Below are 21302 nucleotides of genomic sequence, written 5' to 3' on the forward strand. Positions count from 1 at the left end.
AACAACAGTGGTAAGTGTTTTTCGCTTTTCTAAAATCAGGATAGCAAGGAAAAATATTTGTAGGGCTAGCTCCTCGGATCCTTTGAAGTGGAGAAATATCTAAATTGCTAACCTTTTATAGAGAGCGCTCATCTTAAACTATTGTACCTTTTAAAATTGGTATTCAGAAGCCCCCAAAGGCTTCAAAATTCCAAAAAAAAGCCTCATTGAAAGATTTGTTGCAGAAGGCTAATGAAAGATTAATGATATAAAAGGTACCTGAAACTTTACTGCGCCCCTCTGTCTTCCTTTATTGGAGTGCTCGTCCTAGTAATCTGTCTGAATTGCCTTTCCACTCAGAAGACACTATTCAATGATTACCTTTAGAAATAGAACCACCTGAGGCTGTAGGCAAACGTCTTCACATCTAAGGCTGAACCAGGGGCCATAGTTAAAGAACTTAAGCCCGGGGAGGCTCCTCAAAAGTGTTTGTAAGTGGATTACCAAAATGGGAGGACACCTGTCTGACTAAACTGACCATATCCAATGTTCAGAGCCTGATAGGTTTTTTTTTTTTTTTTTTTTTTTTGAGCAGGGGAAGAGGCTTTTCCCTTAAGCTAAATGACGGAAAATAAAACATTCCAGCAGAGGGGAATGGGCATGTCAGTCCTTTGCTATCATTGAGGAGGCCACCCAAATTCTTTGACTAATTAAAAACAACTGTCCTTATTTTATAAATCTAGTCTTTACAGAGGTCTGGTTTCAGAAATAATCCAAAGCCCCCAACCCTTGTACTACATTGAAGAGAAATTCTATGAGAAGGTGTATGTTTCTAGAGGTTATGAAATATATTCATGTGTCAATCAGGAAATCCCCATATGACAGTTCACAATTACTTCTTGGTTTTTGCTAGAGGTTAAGAATTTAAGGTTAAGAATTATAATATATGTAACTAAAGCTACTAAAATAATCAGGGAAACACTTCAATATGCAAGGAAAATGGGAGACGCGTTTTCCGTGGAAGGTGGGTATCAGGAATGGCGATGCATTTTGTTCTGAGATGCTCTTCCCAGGTTGTAATCCTCAATTTGGCTCAAATACAATTTTCCATTTCTTTCTTAGATCGACTGATTGTTTTTTTGTTGATAGATGAGTAGGAGTGAGCCAGGTAAAGGGCTGTGGGGTTGGGGGTGGGGGCTGGGGGTGGAGACAGCCCTGCCCAGAATCAGGCGCTGGGTTGATGTGGTCAGACCCTGGAATCACGGGTGCAAAAGCCGGTAAAATGGGGAGGGTAGCAGGACGGAGCCACAGACAGGGGGCGAGGTTCCCCAACGTCTTTGGCCTCATCCTGAGAGCAGCAGGAAGCCACTGACAAGGGTACCATCACATCCATCAGTGTTTTGAAAATCCTCCTCTTAGTGACATCGGACACCAGACTGGAGGAGGCAGAGTGGAGGCAGGGACCAGCGAGGGGGCTGATGAGGTGGGTTAACGCTGCAGAGCCGTAGTGGATTATCATGATATCTCATAGTGATTCTGGTTCAAGGTCTCTTGTGCACCTGCAATCAGACAGTGGCTGGGAAAGGGCTCATCTGATAGCTGTCATGTTTATGGCAAATCAGGGTGCTATGTGGAGCCTCTGGAAGCACCGGTAGGAGAGTTACCACATCAGACTCTAGGACTGTGGAGCTTGTCCATATCCTCTTCTGAGATAACTACTCTCCTTTCGAGAAACAGCTCTGCCTTGCTGTTGGACTTTGGTAGAGACTGAACACCTAGCCATGGGCTACCAAATGGCCATGCGGCCTGAGCTTTCCAGAGCAATCTAGGTGTTGTCAGACCCCCTACTCAGAAGGTCGGAGGTGACGCAGCAATCTGTCATCAGTGGAGACAATAGAGAAGAGGCTGAGCTCCAGCAGGTGTGGGAGGTACAATTAAGTTGCAGGAGCTGGTGGCTCAGGTTCCTTTGAACCCACTTCAGTCGCGCTGCCTCCTCTTCCTCAACCCATGACTACGGCTTCCTGGGATATTCTTTAGGATCAGTTTACTGAGGATGAAAAGACTAAGCACAGTTTAAAGATGGGTCTGCATGATATGATGCTGATACCTCCCAAAAGTTACAAGCTGCAGCATGACCATCTCATTCAAGGATGACCCAGAAGGTCAATGGTAAGGAAGCATCGTCCCTGTGGGGAGAACTTGCGCAGTCTATTTGATTTTCTGCAGCAGTAGCTTACCAGCAGTTTGAATCTACTGGTCACTGATTCATGATTAGTTGCTAATAGTTTGGCTTCATAGTCAAGGACTTGGATGGAACAGGAATGGAAGACTGGAAAATTAGTCAGTGTTCACCAGAGAATAGAACCAACATAGATAGATACATAGATGATAGATAGATAGATAGATGATAGATAGAAGATAGATAGATGATAGATGACAGATAAATAGATGATAGATGATAGATAGAGAGATGATAGATAGATGATAGATGAAAGATAGATAGATAATAGATAGGTAGATGATAGATGATAGATAGATAGATAGATATATGATAGATAGATAGATAATTTTAAGAAATTAGCTTATATGATTGTGAAGGCTTTGCATGTCCAAAATCTCATGGGGTAGGTTAGCAGGCTGGAGACTCTGGGAGGAGTTGCAGCTTGAGTTGAAAGGCCATCTGCCAGCAAAATTCCTTTTTGCTTGGGGGAGGTGAGTCTTTGTTCCATTGAGGCATTCAACTGATTGGGCGAGACCCACCCACATTATGGAGGGCAAAGTGCTTCACTCAAAGTCCACTGATTTAAATGTTAATTTCATCCCCACAACACTCTCACAGAAACATCCAGAATAATGTTTGACCAGATTTCTGGGCACCATGGCCAAGCCAAGTTGACACATAAAGTTAATCAGTAACAAGAAATCGGTAACAAGAAAGTCTGGAGAATTATGTGGATGGGCCTGTCTGAATGGGCATGGACTGTGAAGACATTGATGTCCATGTGAATGCCCACCAAAAGGCATCCACTGCAGAGGATACATTTAGTCATCAGGTGGACAAAGTGAGGTACCCTGTTGCTCTTCCCAGCCACCCCAGTGCTTGCTCAGTGGGCCCATGAACTAAGTGACCAGGATGGCAGGAGTGGAGCCCGTGCATGGTCTCAGCAGCATGGACTTCTCCTCACCAAGCCTGACCTGGCTAATGCCACTGCTAAGTGCCTCACTTGCCAACAGAAGAGACCAGTGTTGATCCCTGTTAGGTACTGTTCCCCCTGGGCACCAGCCAGCCCTCTGGTGGCAGGTTGATTACATGGACCTTCTCCATCATGGGAGGGGCAGAGATTTGCCCTCACAGGACATATGTTAGCAGTAAAGTTTAATGAAAAATACAGCCATAGTAAAGGTTAATGGAAACCTATAGCAACCAAAAAAGGCAGGGTGCTTGTGGGCTCAAACCTTTGAGGAATGAAAGTTTAGGTCACTCCTCTAGGTAAAGAACCCCAACCAGCTGAGGTTCTTGTTGAGGGCAGGGGAAATGCAGAATGTTCAGTGATAGAAAAAGTCATCAGTAGCATTTATGACCTTGTGACAAAATACCGGAGAACTGCAGTAGCTTTGTGTATTTTCTATTTGATTGTTACATTTGGATATGCTACCCATTTGCTTCTTCTCTCTCCTTCTTCCCAATTTTACTTTACACACAAGTGTCAGACCTTAATTTTACATTTTAGGTAATAGAATTTTCAGGGGGGCTGTTACTAGATTTGAATAGCAATTAATAACAGCCAGTGGATACGACTCCTGGGGAAAGGGTAAGAACTTCTTCATTCCTAAGAAGATGAGCCTCACATTGAGTTATTTTGTTGCTGTACAGAGTTCAAATGTGTGTAAAAGGGTATACAGGCACACCTTGGAGATATTGGGGGTTTGGTTCCAGACCACTGCAATATAGTAAATATTGTGATAAAGTCAGTCACATGAATTTTTAATTTTCCCAGTGCCTATAACAGTTATGTTACATTATACTGTAGTCTAGTAAGTGTGCGATAGCATTATTTCTAAAAAAAAATGTACATACATTAATTAACAAATACTTCCTTTTTATTGACAAGTAGTATTCCACGGTATGGATGTACCACGTTGTGTTTAACCTATCGTAAAACATTTTGTTTGTTTCCATGTTTTTAGCTATTGCAAATAACACTTCCATGAACCATCACATACAGGGATAAATGCCCAGGAGCACAATTGCTGGGCCATATGATAAGTGCATTTAAAATTTTTTTTTAATTTTTAAAAATATTTATTTATTTATTTATTTATTTATTTATTGGCTGCTTTGGGTCTTCGTTGCTGCTCACAGGCTTTCTCTATGGGTAGGGGCTGTTCTTCATTGTGGTGTGTGGGCTTCTCATTGCGGTGGCTTCTCTTGTTATGGAGCACGGGCTCTAGGTACATGGGCTTCAGTAGTTGCGGCGCATGGGCTCAGTATTTGTGGCTTGTGGGCTCTAGAGCACAGGCTCAGTAGCTGAGGTGCACAGGCTTAGTTGCTCCGAGGCACGTGGGATCTTCCTGGACCAGGGATTGAACCTGGCGGGCAGATTCTTAACCCCTGTGCCACAAGGAAAGCCCCGCACGTTTAGTGTTTTAAGAAACAGCCAAACAATTTTCTAGAATAGCTATAGCATTTTACATTCCCACCAACAATGTATAAGAGGTCCAGTTATCAACATCCTTTCCATCATTTGGGATTGTCACTATTTTTTATTTTAGCTGTTCTAACAATTGTGCAGTGAAAGCGCATCCTGGTCGCAATGTGCATCCTCCCAATTGCTAGTGATGCTGACCCTTTTTCCATGGGATCATGCGCCATCTGAATAGCTTCTTCATTGAAACATCCCTTCATGTCATTTACCCATTTTCTAATTAGATTGGTTTTTCTCTCTGTTGAGTTTTGAGGGTCCTTTATGTATCCTAGACATGAGTTCTTTGTCAGATATGTACGAACGTGAGTCAAAAATTATCCACACTCCAGTTATATTAAAACTTCTATAAATTCTACAGCCACCGTGCGGATAATTTTTGACTCACCCTTGTAGTTTGCAAATCTTTTCTCCCAGTTTGTTGCTTGTTCTTTCATATTCTTAGCATCCTTTTGCAGAGCCGAAGCTTTTAAGTCCACTTCATTCATCTTTTATTATATTTTTGGTGAATGTCTATGAAACTTTCACCAAGATTATTGAACTAGCCTTGCATTCTTGGGATAAAGCCCATTTAGTCATGGCACAGAATTATTTTTATATATTGCTGAATTTATTTGCTAATGCTTTGTTAAGGCTTTGAATCTATATTTATAAGAGATAGTGTTCTGTAGTTGTCTTTTTTTAAATACTGTATTTGTCTGTTTTGGGTATCAGGGTAATACTAGCTTCATAAAATGAATTAAAATATTGTTCCTACCTCGTCTATTTTCTGAAATAGATTATGTAGAATTGGTGTTTATCCTTTAAATATTTGGTAAGATTTTCCAGTGAAATCATCTGAGACTGGATATTTCTTTTTCAGGAGTTTTTAAACTACAATTTAAATTTCCTGGGCTTCCCTGGTGGCTCAGAGGTTAAGAACCCACCTGCTGATGCAGGGGACATGGGTTTGATCCCTGGTCCAGGAGGATCCCACATGCCATGGAGCAACTAAGCCCATGTGCCACAACTACTGAGCACACCTGCTACAACTGCTGAGGCCTGTGTGCCTAGAGCCCATGCTCTGCAACAAGAGAAGCCACTGCACTGAGATGCCCATGCACCACAATGAGGAGTAGCCCCCACTCACCACAACTGGAGAAAGCCTGTGCACAGCAACAAACACCCAACACAGACATAAATAAATAAATACATACATACATACTTTAAAAAAATAAATAAATTTCCTTTATAGATATTGTGTTATTCAAATAATCTATTTCATATTGGGTGAATTCTGATAGTCTATATTTCGAGGAATTTATCCATTTCACTGAGGTTATCAAATTTACGTGTGTATAATTGTTTGTAGTAGCCTCATATTATCTTTTTGATGCCTTCAGGGTCTGCAGTGCTATCACCTATTTCATTCCTGATATTGGTAATTGGTGTGTTTTTTTTTCCTTTGTCATTCTTGGTAGAAGTTTGTCATTTCACTGATCTTTTCAAGAAACATCTTTTCTTTCATTGATTTCCTCTACTATATTTCTGGTTTCTATTTCATTGATTTTGTCTCTATTCTTTCCTTCTTTCTGCTTGCTTTGGGTTAATTTTGCACTTCTTTTTCTAGGAGCTAGGAGGAGCTAAGCTTATTTTGAGAATTTTCCTCTTTTCTAAAATAAGAATTTAGAGCTATAAATTTCCTTCTGAGTACTGTCTTAGCTGTGCCCCACAAATTTTGATATGTTATCTTTCATTTTCATTAAGTTAGCCTTTATGACACCCAGGGAGAAGAAGATCCTTGTTACTCCTGAGCAGGGTGGGAGCTCCAGCTGACCACATGGCCCCCACTGTGGAGGGTGACCTTGTTACTACCCTGCAGGGAAGACAGTGCAGGCTCCCCTACCTGCCCTTCTCTGACCCACCCTGCACACCGCTCTGACATGGGGGAAGGGTTGAGGCACCACATTACAGCCTGGCAAGGGTGAAAATTTAGGCTTCCCACTCCACATTTGCTGGTGGGCATAGGGCCACAATTTTTTCTGGGAGTACAACAGTTATTTTCTAGACTTTTTGTTTTGCAAGGCTGTCCCTTTTCCTGGCCCTTTGACTCAAGAGAGCAGGATTTTCTTGGGGCTTTTTGTGCCTGCACCCATTGGCATTTCCAAGCTGCCAGCTTTTTCAGCACCAACTCTGGATATATGAGAAAAAAGAAACCAGAGAACTCACTGCTGTGTCACCTCACTGCTGTGCAGACCCCACGCCAGTCTGCCTTCTCATCTCCTTTCAGCGTCTTATGTTTGTTTCGTATAGGCTTTTAGCCGTACTTAGCAGGAGAAATAGAAACAAGTGCTTCTCCATTTTTCTGGACACAGAAGTCCTCTGGCTTATTTTAAGATTTTCTCTTTATCACTAGTATTGAACCACTTGATTATGCTATGCCATGGTGTAGTTTTCCTCATGTGTTTTGTGCTTGGCAGTTGTTGAGATTCTTGGATAGTGGGTTTATAGTTTTCATCAAGTTTAGAAAAGTCTTGGCCATTATTTCTTTTTTTTTTTTTCTATTCCCCCTTCCCCCTCCTCTACTTTAGGGATATAATTACACATATATTGTTTTTCCTCACAGCTCATTGACGGGCTTTTCATCATGTTTAAATCATATTTTACTCTGTATTTCATTTTGGATAGTTCCTAGTGCTATGTTTTCCCCTTTTCAAGAAAAAAGTTTGGGACTTCCCTGGTGGTGAGGTGGTTAAGAATCCACCTGCCAATGCAGTGGACACCGGTTCCCTGGTTCGGGAAGATCCCACAGGCCGCGGAGCAACCAAACCTGTGCTACACAAATACTGAGCCTGCACTCTAGAGCCTGCAAGCTACAACTACTGAGCCCACACACTACAACTACTGAAGCCCACATGCCTAGAGCCCATAGTCTGCAACAAGAGAAGCCACAGCAATGAGAAGCCCACACACCACAAGGAAGAGTGGCCCCCACTCATTGCAACTAAAGAAGGCCCGTGCACAGCAACAAAGACCCAATGCAGTCCAAAATAAAATAAATAAATAAATAAATATTTTAAAAAATAAAAAGAAAGAAAAAAGTTTGCTGGAAACACCTCTTTGAGGGAGGGAACACCACACTTCTACTCAGTTAAGAGAAACATTTTTACAGTCCAGAGGTCTTTTTTTAAAAATACCAATTATGCCATGAATATATAGGGAATGAGTTCCAACAGCTCAGGCCCCTTTCCACCAGTTCTCAAAGGTGGTGAACCAATATCTCCATTTCTCCCAGTGGATCCACCTGGGCTTCAGTTGAGCCCAAGTACCTTTTGCTCTGGCTTCCTTCTCTTTTCTGATCACTTTCCTTCACATGTTTCAGGAAGCTATCTCAGCTCTTAGAGTGCTTAACATGCTCAATATGTACATTAATTTTCTCAGCAAGACTCTTGCCCTTGTTTGTTTACAACAATGCCAGCAGCATGCAGGGACACACTGTAGACTCTTCCAGTTTTGCCATGGGAACAGTGGTGGGGCAGTTCTTTTTGAACAGTGTCAGTTCCCTTGATGTCGACATCACCTTTCTTATAGATTCGCACATATGTGGCCAAAGGAACAATTCCATGTCTTCTAAAAGGTCTAGAGAATATTTATCGATTGGGAGCCTCTCCTCTTTCCCTTTGTGTTGGTTATTTTGGCAAATTACCAGAAGATGGAGGCACCAGCCCAAAAGCTAGTGCTATGTTTTCAAATTCACTAATCTTCTCTTCTGCAGTGTTGAATCTGCCATTAATCCATCTAGTGTATTTTTCATCTCAGATACTGCAGTTTACATCAATAGAAGTTGGTTTGGGTCTTTTTTTTCTTTAATCTTCCCTTTTTTAATCTTAACTTTTTCTTTTTTAAAATATTTATTTGGCTGTGCTGGGTCTTAGTTGCACATGCAGGATCTTCGCGGAGGTGTGTGGGATCTTCAGTTTTTGCATGCAGGATCTTTAGTTGCAACATGTGGGATCTTTTAGTCACAGCATGTGTGCTCTTAGTTGCAGCATGTGGGATCTAGTTCCCTGATCAGGGATAAACCTGGGCACCCTGCATTAGGAACATGGAGTTTTAACCCACTGGACCACCAGGGAAGTCCCTCTACTTAACTTTTGAACATACAGAGTACAGTTATAAAAAAACTGTTATTATGTCCTTGTCAGTTAATTCTAAGATCTGTCAGTTCTGAGTTGGATTCAATTGTTTTACTATTCTGAGTCATGTTTTCCTGCTTCTTTCCAAGCTGGGTAATCTTTGATTAGATACCAGATCTTGTGACGTTTACCTTGTTGGATACTAGATATATATATTTTTTAATTTCTATAAACATGATTGAGCTTGGTCTGTGATGTAGTTAAGTTACTTGGAGACAGTTTGATCCTCTTGTGTCTTGATTTTATGATTTGTCAGGCAGGACTGGAGCATTCCTTAGTCTAAGCTTCATTATTCCCCACTATGGAGGTAAGGCCTTTATGAGTACTCAATGTCCAATGAATTCTGTGTCTTTCCAGTCAGACTAGAAGAGGCACTGTTCCTGGCCCTGTCAATCTCTTAACACTGTTCCCTCTAATTCTTTCTGATAAATCTTTCCCTGGTCTCAGGTTGTTGCCTCACAGGCATGCACTGTTCAGCACTCTGCTGAATGTTCGAGGGGGAGCATCTGCAGATCTGAGTTCTCTTTCTGACCAGGTCTCCTCTCTAGCACTCCGTCCAGTAAACTCTAGTTTCCTTGGTCTCACCAGGCCCTCAGCTCCACTGCTGCAACTTATGGGGGTATGCTGGCTTCACCTCAGTTCCCCGTCTCTGTGCTGTGGGAGAAGAAACTCTCTTAAAGCATTAAGCTGGGCAACCACAGGGCTTGTCTCATTTGTTTCCCGTCTATCTGAGATCGCTGTTCTTCATTGCCTGAGGTCCAATTTCTTGAAAACCATTGGTTTGCATATGTTGTCTGAGTTTTTTGTTGTTTCATGAAGGAGGGTAAATCCTGTCCACTACTCCATCCTGTCCAGGATGGAAGTCCTCCTCTCCTTGGCATTCAGAAAGCATAGTCCCCAGACCTCTGCCTAAGTTATGTGTTCTTCTGTCTCACTGTTTCCCTCCAGTCTCTCTGGCTGATCCTTACATGATGGGTCTCCTGACTGGGGGTTATGCCAGGCTCTCTTTAGCACATTCCCCTGATGACACTCACCCCCAGTTTCCATTTATATCTCTATGCTGACCTGACCTCTATCTTCAAGCCAGACAAGAGCTGACGCTCCAGACCCACGCAAAGCCCCTAGAATGCCCCACAGGCACATTAGACACAACCACCCAAACTGAGCTCCCCATCCTCTCTCCAGACATGCTGCTTCTCCAGAACCTCTGTCTCCACGAGTGGCACTGCCATCTACCAGGCCAGAGACCTGAGTCAGCCTCGCACCTCCTTCCCCCTTACACCCACCTCCTATTATCACTGAGGCCATCAGTTCTGCCTTCTAAACATCTCTGGACTTTCACCCTCTCTGCCGCACACCAAGCCATCACTGCTCTCAGCTAGACCACTCTTACCCAGACACCTTACCTTGAGCAAAACTTCTCAAATGCAAGTCTAATCACAGCACCCACCCCCTGTGAGGACCTTCCAGTCACCTCCTGTGTGCTTAGGTAAGGCTCAAACTCCTTTCTGGGGCAAATAAAGCCCTGAAGATCTGCTCCTTGATCAAGTCTTGGGCTTCTTGTCCAGAGCCCCGGTGAGCTGGATTGTAACAGCTTGTTTTAATTAAACCACCTCTCCACTAGAATGCATATTTTCTAACAATGGATGCTATGCCTCCCACTACCCTGCGCACAGTACCACATAGTACGTATGAAAACAGGGCTGTAAAAGGTGTAAAAGGCTGCGCTTGGGTCAAGAATGCCATCTAGAGCAAAGCACTTCCGGCCTCAGTTTCCTCATATGTAAAATGGGTGCAACCATCACTCCTCTCTTCACTGATATGGCACAATCAGAAGGCAAAAAGATTTGTCTTTGAAAACCAGCGCGCCAGAATTTGGTCTCCACCGCACGTCGCTCAACCATCAGAGCAGGGCCTGGCCCAGATGCAGAGACCGACGCGGGCGAGGCCAGCGAGGCGCCCAGGGCGCAAAATTTCAGGAAGCACCCACTTTCAGGTTCGTGCAAGCGCAGGCCGCCTGCGGGAGCGCCTCCGGGAACATGACGCCCGGGGTATACGGCTGGCTTCGCCAGCGTCGGGTCCTCGCCCACATGCCTGCAGGACCAAGAGAAACACAACCCACCCTCCAGCGCTAAGCCCGCCCCCTCCGCGGCTTGGCTTCCGGCACCGAGCTGGACGCTCTGCTCTTGGTCGTTGTCCTGTGACGTCAGCAGGGAGCGCCCGCCTCTGCTGACGCCTTATTTAGAGGAGCCGCGCGGTAAGCTGCAGCGTTAGAACTCCACGGGGGTTGCGGTCTTTGGAACGTCGTACGTGCGCTCAGGCGCCTGGTGACCTTGGCCTCGGGCCCGCGAGTCCTGTCCTGACAGCACAGGGCACCAGGTAGGTTAGGTTTGGGCCAGACTGCGGGCTCAACGGGCCTCAGCCTTCCTCCCGGCCTCCCGCCGAGGGCAGGACTGGACGCAGGTGCGCGGCCCTCCACCACACGGACAGGGCGGGCGAGCCCTCCTGAGCGCCCACTGAGTGCAGGGGACGGAGCTGGGCATACAGGGAAACGGGGGAGCCGGCCAGGGGCCCAGGTGAGTGGAGGGTGGGACGCGGTCCCAGGTGCATACCCTTGGCTCGCAGACTTGACGCCTGCGCCGTTGGCGCCCCGTGTTCCTGCCTCTTTGCTCAGGGACCCTTTTCCGGAGTTGGATTGAGCTTGGGCTCTGGGGCACAGTGGTTCCCACAGGAGCAGCGAGGCCACTTTCAGGTACCTTGACAGGTGACTTTACCTCCTTAAGCCTCAGTGCCCCTTATGTACAATGAGGCGTTCAGCCTGAGGGGATTGTTATAGGGTGGAATGAGACCCTGCAAGGGCCTGTCATGTGGGAAAGGGAGTCAGTGGGGCCTGCGGCTGTCTGGGAGGGCAGGTGACCAGCCTTATCCGTGAGGCAGTAGCCAGCAGGAGGTCAAGTTTCCCGGGGCATACCAGGTGTCCCTGGGCTTCCAGAAGATCTCCTGTTGGAGGTTCCTACTTCTCATCACAACCTCTGGGCTAAAGTGTCCAACTCCTAAAACCCCTAGAACACTTTAGCCCAAACCTTCAGTGTCACCTGGACTTGGATTGGTTTACCAGTCCCATCTCTTTGATTGCCAGTCCCAGCTCTTTCCTGTCCTTGGGAATTTGGGCAAATCCCTTAAGCTCTTCCAGCCTTAGTTTTTTCATCTGTGGAATGAGACCAACAGCCCCTATCTTACACAGTTGTCAAGAGAATTAAATCAGCCATTGTAGGTAAAGCACTTAAAGTAAGACCTGGCATCCAGTGGGAGCAATTACACTAAGATAATTGTCTTAGTGTGTGGAGTGTCTGAGTGCATACACTTTAGCTTGAACAGCACCTGACAGTGGCACGGTTGGTGCTTGTGTAAGACAGTTCAAAACTTCTCGTTTTCTGGTTAAACTCATCGGTCAGCACAGCGATCGGATCAGTGACCTGGATCTAATGAATCTTTAACTTAACAAGGCAGATCGAATCATCCGAGAACCAGGAGTCTGGGATTACCTCCACATGCCTAATCACAAAGGACTACTTTTAAAAGCAAGGAACCACGAAGAGGAGGGACAGCTGGAATGGAAACCAGACTTAGAAACAAAGGAAGAGAATGGGATTTGTCTTTGAGTGGAGCCTAGGACTCGAAATGGGACCTGACTCTTTGTTGATACTTTCTAAGTGATTTGAGGAGGGAAGGCAGAACCACCCCTCCTGAGGTTGACAATCACCAAACTTTCCCAATTAGTGAAAAGTCAAGCCCCTGCATCTGGCATTTGATCATTCAGCAGAGAGTAGCTGGGAGCCCTTTGTGTGGCAGGCACAGTGCTAGGCACTATGTACTCGGCAGCGAAAGCGGCAGTCGTGGCCCCAGATCCCAGAGAGGAGACAGCCCCATGATGCCTGTCAGGCCTCAACCCCACCTTCTGTCTGCAGCCTCTCTCCTCAGGCAGCATGTGCTCCAGCACAGGAGCAACTAAATAATTACTGCCTGCAGAGGCAGGTGGGGGCTGCTCTGAAAAGGCTGGGACAGCTTGGAAGGGGTTCTGGCTTGGTCATGTGAGCAATGGAAAGCATTTTCAGTAGGAGGGTAACAGCGTCAAATTGGCATTTAAAAAAGTACTTGGGGCAACTGTGAAGCCAGTTTCACCTGTGGTCTCTTGGTCATGCTGGGCTCCGCTCTTAACTAGTTCCTAGTCCTGCTCATTTTAGCCCAGTCCACACTTCCTCAAGAGATGAGACCAAGACAGGGCCCTTGATCTTCACAGCAATAGTCCCAATTGCTGAATCGTACTTAACGGCATCCATTGTTAACATCAGTTCCCTCTGCAGGCAGGGTGGCAGGGCTGAGTGTGTCTGACCTACATTGTTTGCCCAGTGCCTCAGTGGTGCCAGGTATAGTCTAGGTGTTCAGAAAGCGCTGGTTGAAGGAAGGCTGGAATCCCTGGGACCTAGCTTAGTGGCTGGCATGAATTAGTTGCTTCTCTAGAAATGTTTCATTATGGGCACTGAATTGAGCAAAAAAAAATCACCTTATAAAGTGTACAGAGTAAAATAAGTTAAAATCTGGACCACTTCCCATGTGGTGTGCCAAGAATGGCTCACAGGGTGAAAGGACTGGGCTGCAGCACAAGGAACTTTAGGAACCCTGATGATGGTTTTGGCCTCTCTCTGTCCCCTAGGACCCGCTTTTTCCTCCATAGGCTCTGATGCTGGTCTCTGGTAGAAGAAGGTTGCTCACGGCTCTGCTGCAGGCTCAGAGGTGGCCCTTTCAACCGTCCAGAGACATGAGATTGGTGCAGTTCCAGGCACCCCACCTAATGGGACCTCATCTGGGCCTGGAGTCAGGGAATGGCAGGGGTGTCATCAACCTCAACGCCTTTGACCCCACACTGCCCAAGACGATGATAGAGTTCCTGGAGCAGGGAGAGGCCACGCTCTCAGTGGCAAGAAGGTAAATCAGCAGGCAGCATTGCCTTGCTGCTGCTGCCCTAGTCCCACTCCCTTCTCCCACCCACATCCCTGCCCTGGGAAACAGAACCAGTGGGAGCTCTTTTGCAAGGGATCACAGTAACACAGCCTTCCCTTCTCACCTGTTCTCTTAGTGAAGAGCCTTAGAAATCTTATATGACAACATCCTCAGTTTACAGAGGGGGAAACCAAGGCCCAGGGAGGGTGGTTGACTATCCGAAGGCCGGACACTTGGTAGTAGAACCAGAATTCCACTTTGTCACACTGCCTTCCCTGGGGGATTAAGTTCCTGCTTGCCTGAAGGGCTGGAACCTGGGGTCCTTCCCTTCTTGGGAAGCTGGGGGAGTGGTTGGACTTGGCTCATTAGAGGAGAGAGAACTGCAAGAAGATTCTTAAAGATGGTTCTTGGGTTTGGGCTGGATTATGTAAGGGCCTCCCTGAAGCCAGGCGCCCTATGGAACCTGGTCTAAAGGTGTGGATGAACAGTAAATTAGAAACCACTTTGAGGGGACTTCCCTAGCAGTCCAGCGATTAAGACTGTGCTTCCACTGCAGGGGGCGCAAGTTCTGTATCTGGAGGGGGAATTATCCTGCATGCTGCATTGTGCAGCAGAAAAACAAAAACAAAAAACCACTTTGAAATGTCATTTTCATCTATTTAACTGACAAAAATACAAGTGTTTGACAGCACAGTGTTGGTAACAGTATTTTCCCCCACTTGCCTATTCTCGCAAGATTAGAAACTACCTCCATGTCCTCATTAGAGAATTGAGTGTCTCTACTGTGCAATAACATGCAGCCATATGAAAAAGAGGAAGCTATTTATTGTTTTGGTGAGATCTCTAAAATACATATTTTTAAAAGATATGTATAATGTGCTATCATTTGCATAAAAAAGGTGGGAGAAGAGTATACATAGAGTGGCTGTGAGGAGCTATGCAGGACACAGTGGTTGTCTCCAGGGTTGGAGCGGGGTGACTAGGAGAAGGGGTGGAAGAGAGACCTTTCCATTATTCCCATTTGCACCTTTTGAATTCTCTTACGTGGACATGTATCACCTAGTGGGGGAGAGGAAATCAACACTGGATAAACATGAACAGGATAAATGTAAACAGTGCTCTGATATCAAAGGACAAAAGCTGGGCTTGATTTTCATGCTGACTCTGATGGTTGATCTAGAAAATACGTTTTAAAAAGTAAAACTTGTAGCTGCTGCCGGATCTCCCCAGTGTGCCCTTTTTCCTGCTCTGGTCTCTACAGAGCCCTGGCTGCCCAGTTGCCAGTCCTGCCGCGTTCAGAGGTGACATTCCTGGCCCCAGTCACACGGCCAGACAAGGTGGTATGCGTGGGCATGAACTATGCGGACCACTGCAAAGAGCAGAACGTGCCCATGCCCAAGGAGCCCATCATCTTCAGCAAGTTTGCCAGCTCCATTGTGGGGCCCTACGATGAGATCGTCCTCCCGCCTGAGAGCCAGGTTGGTGCCTCCCCACTGTCCCCCCAACTCTTCCAGCCTAAAGGAACCAGCTGTTGCTCAGTAGTGCATTAAACAGAAACTCCAGGGGATTATATAGCAATAGGACTGCTTGCGCGGGGCAGGGAACAGGACATTAATTTATATCTTTTCCTGATTACAAAAGTAATATACTTGCATTAAAGACAATTAATAAAATACAGATGAACATAAATTAAAAGTCACTCATGTTCCCACTGCCCAGGACTTGCAACATTTATGTTTTGCTGTATATCTTCCCAATGTTTTTCTATTCCTGTTTCTATTTATACTGTGCATATGCCTATCATTTACTTAAGTCTCCATCAAGAACATTTTTCATGCCATTAAATATTCTCCCCTGACATTTTGTAGATTACTGCTTAGTTTTCTGTTGTATCGATGGCCGTGATTTATTCAGGAGTCCTCATATTGCTAGATAGGTTGTTTGCAGTTTTTAGCTTTTATAAATAATGTTGCAGTGAACATCCTTATAGAAAAGACTGCTCATCCATGACTGATTATTTCCTTTGAATAAACTCTTAGAATTTGAATGTCTTTGTCAGAGTATAGGCAGAGTTTCAAAAATCAGCCCAAAGTGACCCTCAGAAAAGTTGCAAAAGCAATTTACATGTCCACCAGCAGTGTATGTACCCTTACTAATACTTTCAAATTTTTAGTGTAGAAATATTTTGGAAATTATAGGAAAGTTGAAAAAAAGTGCAGTGACTACCCACAGACTCTTCTCTTGGATTCACTGTGAACATCTTGCTGTATTTGTGTTTCCTGCCTCTTCCTCTCCTTCCCTCATGTCCCACAGGCTCACACCCACTTTTTTTAGAGGCAAAATGGGAAGAACCTTTGAAAGTAAGTTACAGACATTAAGACAGTTGACTCATAGAAACTTCAACATGCATCCTGTAAGAATAAGGACCATGTCCTACGTGACTATAATACAATTATCACAACTAAGAAAGTTAACATGAATAATATCTGATATATAGTCCAATTGGGATTATTCCCAGTTGCCCCCAAAGATGACTTTTAATTTGGGCCCTGTTTTGTTTTTTGGTTTTGGTCCAGGATCAATCAAGGTCACACATTATATTTGGTTATTTCTCTTTAGTGCCTTTTATCTAGAGCAGGGAACCACAGACTTTTTCTCAAAGGGCCAGTTAGTAACTATTAGGCTTTGAGTGCCAAACAGTGTCTGTTGCAACAGTTCAGCTTTGCCATTGTAGTGTGAAAGCGGCATGGCTACTACATGAATGAATCAACATGGCCGTGTTCCAGGAAAAATTTATTTACATTAACAGACAGCAAACAAGCAAGAATTTGGTCTGTGGCCCATAGCTTCCTAACCCCAATCTCAAGCAGTTTTTCCCCCTGCTCTTTTTTTTATCTTTCATGACACTTTTTGGTTTTTTGTTTTAATATTTATTTGGTTGTGCTGGGTCTTAGTTGCAGCAGGTGGGCTCCTTAGTTGTGGCATGCGAACTCTTAGTTGCAGCATGCATGTGGGATCTAGTTCCCTGACCAGGGATCGAACCCAGGCCCCCTGCATTGGGAGCACGGAGTCTTAACCACTGCATCACCAGGGAAGACCCTGTATGACACTTTTTGAAGAAACCAGGCAAGCTGTCTCATAGTGTGTCTCACACTCTGGATTTGTGTGGTTGATTCCTTATGATTAGATTCAGGTTAAACATTTTTGTCGAGTTCTACACAGGTGTCTTAATCTATTCGGGCTGATATAACAAAACACCATAGAATGGATGGCTTATAAACAAGACATTCAGTTCTCGCAGTTCTGGAGGCAGGGAAGTCCAAGATCAAGGAGCCAGCAGATTTGGTGCCTGGTGAGGGCCCACTTCCTGGTCCATAGATGGCAGTCTCTTCACTGTGTGCTCACGTGGTAGAAGGGAGCTCTCTGGGATCTCTTTTTATAAGGGCAGTAATCCTCTTCATGGGGGCTCTGCCCTCATGACCTGATCACCTCTCAGAGGCCTCACCTCCTAATACCATCACACTGGGGGTTAGGTTTCAATATATGAATTGGGGGGTGGGACACAAACATTCAGTCTACAGCAACAGGTGTGTACTTGTATTGCATCCCATTGGGAGACTCATGTTGGGTGGTCCTAAAGTTTGATCACTTAGTTTACTTGACACTCATGTGACCTCTCCACTGTAAAGTTACATTTCACTGTGGCAATTAGTAAACAGTCTGCAGGGCAGTCATTGAAACCATGTGACTGTCTTATTGCCCCACAGTTTTTCATCCAGGGATCATCTGGTCATCCTTACCTGAATCCACTATTACAGTAAGGGTTAGAAAAAGGTGATTTTTCCATCATGCCTTCTTTTATTAGCTGGTATTCTGTGAAGAAATACAGCTTCTCTCCCTTTTTCACCCCGTGCCTTTAGTAGCACTGTAAATTCTTGATTTTTAATTTTATCCAGTATGTCATAGTGCACTTACTTACACTGGGGCGGGGGGCCTGTGTTGGGTCTTTGTTGCTGTGCGAGGGCTTTCTCTAGTTGTGGCGAGCAGGGGCTACTCTTCTTTGCAGTGCACAGGCTTCTTGTGGTGGTGGCTTCTCGTTGCAGAACACAGGCTCTAGGTGCATGGGCTTCAGTAGTTACAGCACACAGCCTCAGTAGTTGCGGCATGCAGGCCCTAGAGCTCTGGGGCACAGTCTTCAGTAGTTGTGGCTCGGGCTCTAGAGCACAGGCTCAGTAGTTGTGGCTTAGCTGCTCCTCAGCCTGTGGGATCTTCCCAGACCAGGGATTGAACCGTGACCCCTCCATTGGCAGGTGGATTCTCAACCACTGCGCCACCAGGGAAGTCCTACATTCTTTTTGATAATCAGAGGGTCTCAATTTGGCCAGTAGGGGGCTTCAAGATGGCATCGCTTTCTGAGCACTTCCTTGCTATGGCCAAGCTATTCCAGGCTCATCTTGTATCCTCTGTCTCAGACTTGGAATAAGCCATTTCCCCAAGAAGCCCAGTTCTTTTTTTGTTTTTGGTTGTTACTGTTAGAACAGTTAGTTTGAAAAGCTAAATTGTATCTATTTGATACTTCCCTGATTATGGGAAGGGCTGAGCATGTTTTCCTTTTTGTGGCCATGTGTATGTATTTCTTTTTATGAATTGCTTATTCAAGCCTTTGGCCCACATTTATTTTGGTGATCCTTTTCTTATTATTTGAGTTAGTACATTAAAGCACTTAGAATAGTGGCTGGCACACAGTAGGGTTAGCTGTTGTTACTTGCTATTCATTCTTTTTTGGAAGTATCCAGAATGACTCTTAAACTCCCTGCCCAGACAAATGTTGCTCTTCTGCAGTCACATGGGGAGTTCTGCCTCCCTCCAGTGGTGCCGCCTGCCACTGCCCAAAGTTTATGGGTCTGCACAGGATCCCTCCCCTGCTGTTCACTCTGGTTCCTGGTCTTACAAACGTGTGCCTGCAGCCAGCCCCCACGGTTAAGAGGCCCCGGCCCTGAGGCAGTGTGTAGCCCCTCAGCAGAAGAACGCTGCCCAGAGCCAGGCAGCTCACTGCTCCTTTCCTGCTCTACAGGAGGTGGACTGGGAGGTGGAGCTGGCCGTGGTCATTGGAAAGAGAGGCAAGCACATCAAGGTGAGGTGGAAAGGGTGGTGCCAGCTGTCCCTGGCATTGGGAAGTGGTTGGCATCTGTCTGCTCCTGATGCTGCCTTGCCCCTCACGTGCCACCTCTGGCTAGCTCTGGCCACTAACATGGGATTGAGGCTTTGAGATCGTTTGTTATAGGGGTTGGTGTCACTATGATTTAACCTCCAATCTGGCCAAATCCCCTGCCCCCCACAGGCCACAGATGCCATGGCCCATGTGGCTGGCTTCACTGTGGCACATGACGTGAGTGCTCGTGACTGGCAAATAAAACGCAATGGAAAGCAGTGGCTGCTGGGGAAAACCTTTGACACATTCTGCCCCCTGGGCCCTGCCTTGGTGACCAAGGACAGTGTCGCAGGTAGGTCTCTGACTCCTCTTCTTGCTCTTAGATAGATGCATCAGTAAAGAAAAAGCAGCTTCCCAGGAAGTGGGAGTGAGGGGTATGGCTCTATGTGGGCGTCCGATCCCCAGCTGCCCTTTTGTTGATTGCTGATATTAGAGCAAATCTCTCAACCTGGGCCATGAGTTCTCCAGTGGGCCTCACCCTGTCCCCTAACCCCATAGAGAACTACAATTGCAGAAGTGGATTACAAAGAGCAGTACTCTTCTGATGGGTGGGTTAGGCTTCCTCTGGCTGCCACCATCTGGGAGAGTCTTTAAGTTGGAAGGAAGCAAAGCTGGCCTTTGAGCATCACAGAGAATGGCTGTTCCAGAGCCCCCTACATCTTCTACAATAAGGGAGATGTGAGACCACCCACAGGGCCTCACCCAGCCACTGTGTAGCCAGGCAGCAGCAGCTACAAGCAGCGAGGGCACAGCGAGAGCCAGAAAGAAAGACGGTGGTTAAGAGGACAGAGTACCGCCATCTGGGTGGGGCTGTGTCCGTGCAGTTCAGCCTCACACCATGCAGTCAGTCATCAGCGAAGTTAAATTGTGTTCCCCAGGGTGGTGGTTGTGAATGTGTAAAACACCAAAAAGTTAAAAGTGCTGTTTACGCAGGACACTATTACAGGTAAGCTGTCAGGTGCAGGAGTCTTCACTACTCCTGCTCGTGCTGCTACCCTGTCACTTTATAGATGCCAGGTCAGCCTCTGCTGTGGATAAACACCTGTTTCTTAAGGCAAAAACATCCATTTTTCTCTCCCTCTTGAGAGTCTGGAACATCCCCTCTGTAACCCACCCAAGAGACCACTGGCAGGCGCTCTGCAAGGTGGTGGATACAGGGAGGCCTGAGGAGGCCAGTGTCCACACAGAGTTCCAGGGTCAGGGGTGTCAGGAGCACGCACAGGGAGCTCGGCAGACACCCCTCTCACCTGGCGAGTCACAAGGCCTCCCCGTGCTTTCATTTTCTAGCTGATTATCAAGAGGGGTTTGCAAGAAAGAAGGGAGTACCCCAAAGTGCTTTTGCATTTCAGATCCACACAACTTAAAGATCTGCTGCCGAGTGAATGGGGAGGTGGTCCAGAGTAGCAACACCAACCAGATGGTGTTTAAGACAGAAGAGCTGATAGCCTGGGTCTCCAAGTAAGTGGGATGGAGCCCCACCCCAAACACCCACCTGGAGGATAAACTGAGCCCTCCATGCCAGGCTGTGGCCACCTCAGCCCCTGGTCTCACCTGGTCCTTTTGCCCTAGGTTCGTCACTTTTTACCCAGGGGACGTCATCCTGACTGGGACCCCCCCAGGTGTTGGTGCATTCAGGAAACCTCCTGTCTTTCTCAAGGTAGGCTGGCTAAACAAGGAAAGGAAGAAGGCCTGGCAGGGTTGGCTCAGGCTTGAGAAACCCAGGCCTGTGTATGTGCCACTCCAAAGGACTGACAGCCTCTCGGCCCCCTCTGTTGCAGAAGGGCGATGAAGTCCAGTGTGAGATCGAAGAACTAGGTGTCATCATCAACAAGGTGGTGTGACAGCCTCTGCTGCAGGCCCTGGACTTTTAAGACGAGGTGGGGACATCCATTCCCATTGAGCGCAGCACAGGGAGAAGCCCTTGAGGCTCCTCCTCCAGGTAGACAGGGAGGATATGGCACGCTCCTCTTCAATAAACTTCTTTTTGTCTTCCTTTAGGATTTATTTCAAGGAATGAGATAGGGCATTCTCACACAGTGGGGAAGGAGAGAGCAGATAAATACACATAATCACACCAAAAAGACACTGCTGAGCTTGGGAAAAGAGGATTCACCCAGTCCTCTCATTTATTGCCCCGAAGGATGCAGGAAGTAACAGACAGCAAGGGACAATCAGACCTCAAAAGACTTTATAGTCTAGCTAAGGATTTGTAGCTCCTCCCAGTCCAGTCTT

At 46.1% G+C, this 21302-nt stretch overlaps 1 protein-coding gene across 5 annotated transcripts; it reads left to right on the plus strand.

Moving 5' to 3' along the window:
- Positions 1–11077: 11077 nt before the first annotated feature.
- LOC130857716 (fumarylacetoacetate hydrolase domain-containing protein 2A) lies at positions 11078–21060 on the plus strand. Of its 5 annotated transcripts, none has more exons than XM_057743429.1 (9): positions 11086–11236; positions 11483–11609; positions 13572–13843; positions 15120–15336; positions 18933–18992; positions 19200–19362; positions 20420–20528; positions 20640–20727; positions 20849–21060. In XM_057743429.1, exons 3-9 carry the CDS (start codon positions 13599–13601, stop codon positions 20909–20911), a joined length of 945 nt encoding a protein of 314 aa, XP_057599412.1. In that variant the 5' UTR covers positions 11086–11236; positions 11483–11609; positions 13572–13598; the 3' UTR covers positions 20912–21060. The 5 variants fall into 5 exon arrangements, with proteins under 5 accessions (XP_057599409.1, XP_057599410.1, XP_057599412.1 ...); XM_057743428.1 differs by having other exon boundaries at positions 11532–11609; XM_057743426.1 differs by lacking the exon at positions 11483–11609 and having other exon boundaries at positions 11078–11236.
- The last annotated feature ends 242 nt before the right edge of the window (positions 21061–21302 follow it).

This window comes from Hippopotamus amphibius, chromosome 7 (genome assembly GCF_030028045.1).
Source record: "Hippopotamus amphibius kiboko isolate mHipAmp2 chromosome 7, mHipAmp2.hap2, whole genome shotgun sequence".
NCBI lineage: Eukaryota > Metazoa > Chordata > Mammalia > Artiodactyla > Hippopotamidae > Hippopotamus > Hippopotamus amphibius.

What these genes read in the sequence shown, in the direction of transcription:
- LOC130857716 (XM_057743426.1), top strand. Translation starts at nt 13,599, where the DNA reads ATGCTGGTCTCTGGTAGAAGAAGGTTGCTCACGGCTCTGCTGCAGGCT. An exon ending in TCCTCCCGCCTGAGAGCCAG is followed by an intron (nt 15,337 to 18,932) that starts GTTGGTGCCTCC and finishes CCTGCTCTACAG; the next exon opens with GAGGTGGACTGGGAGGTGGA. An exon ending in CTGATAGCCTGGGTCTCCAA is followed by an intron (nt 20,529 to 20,639) that starts GTAAGTGGGATG and finishes CTTTTGCCCTAG; the next exon opens with GTTCGTCACTTTTTACCCAG.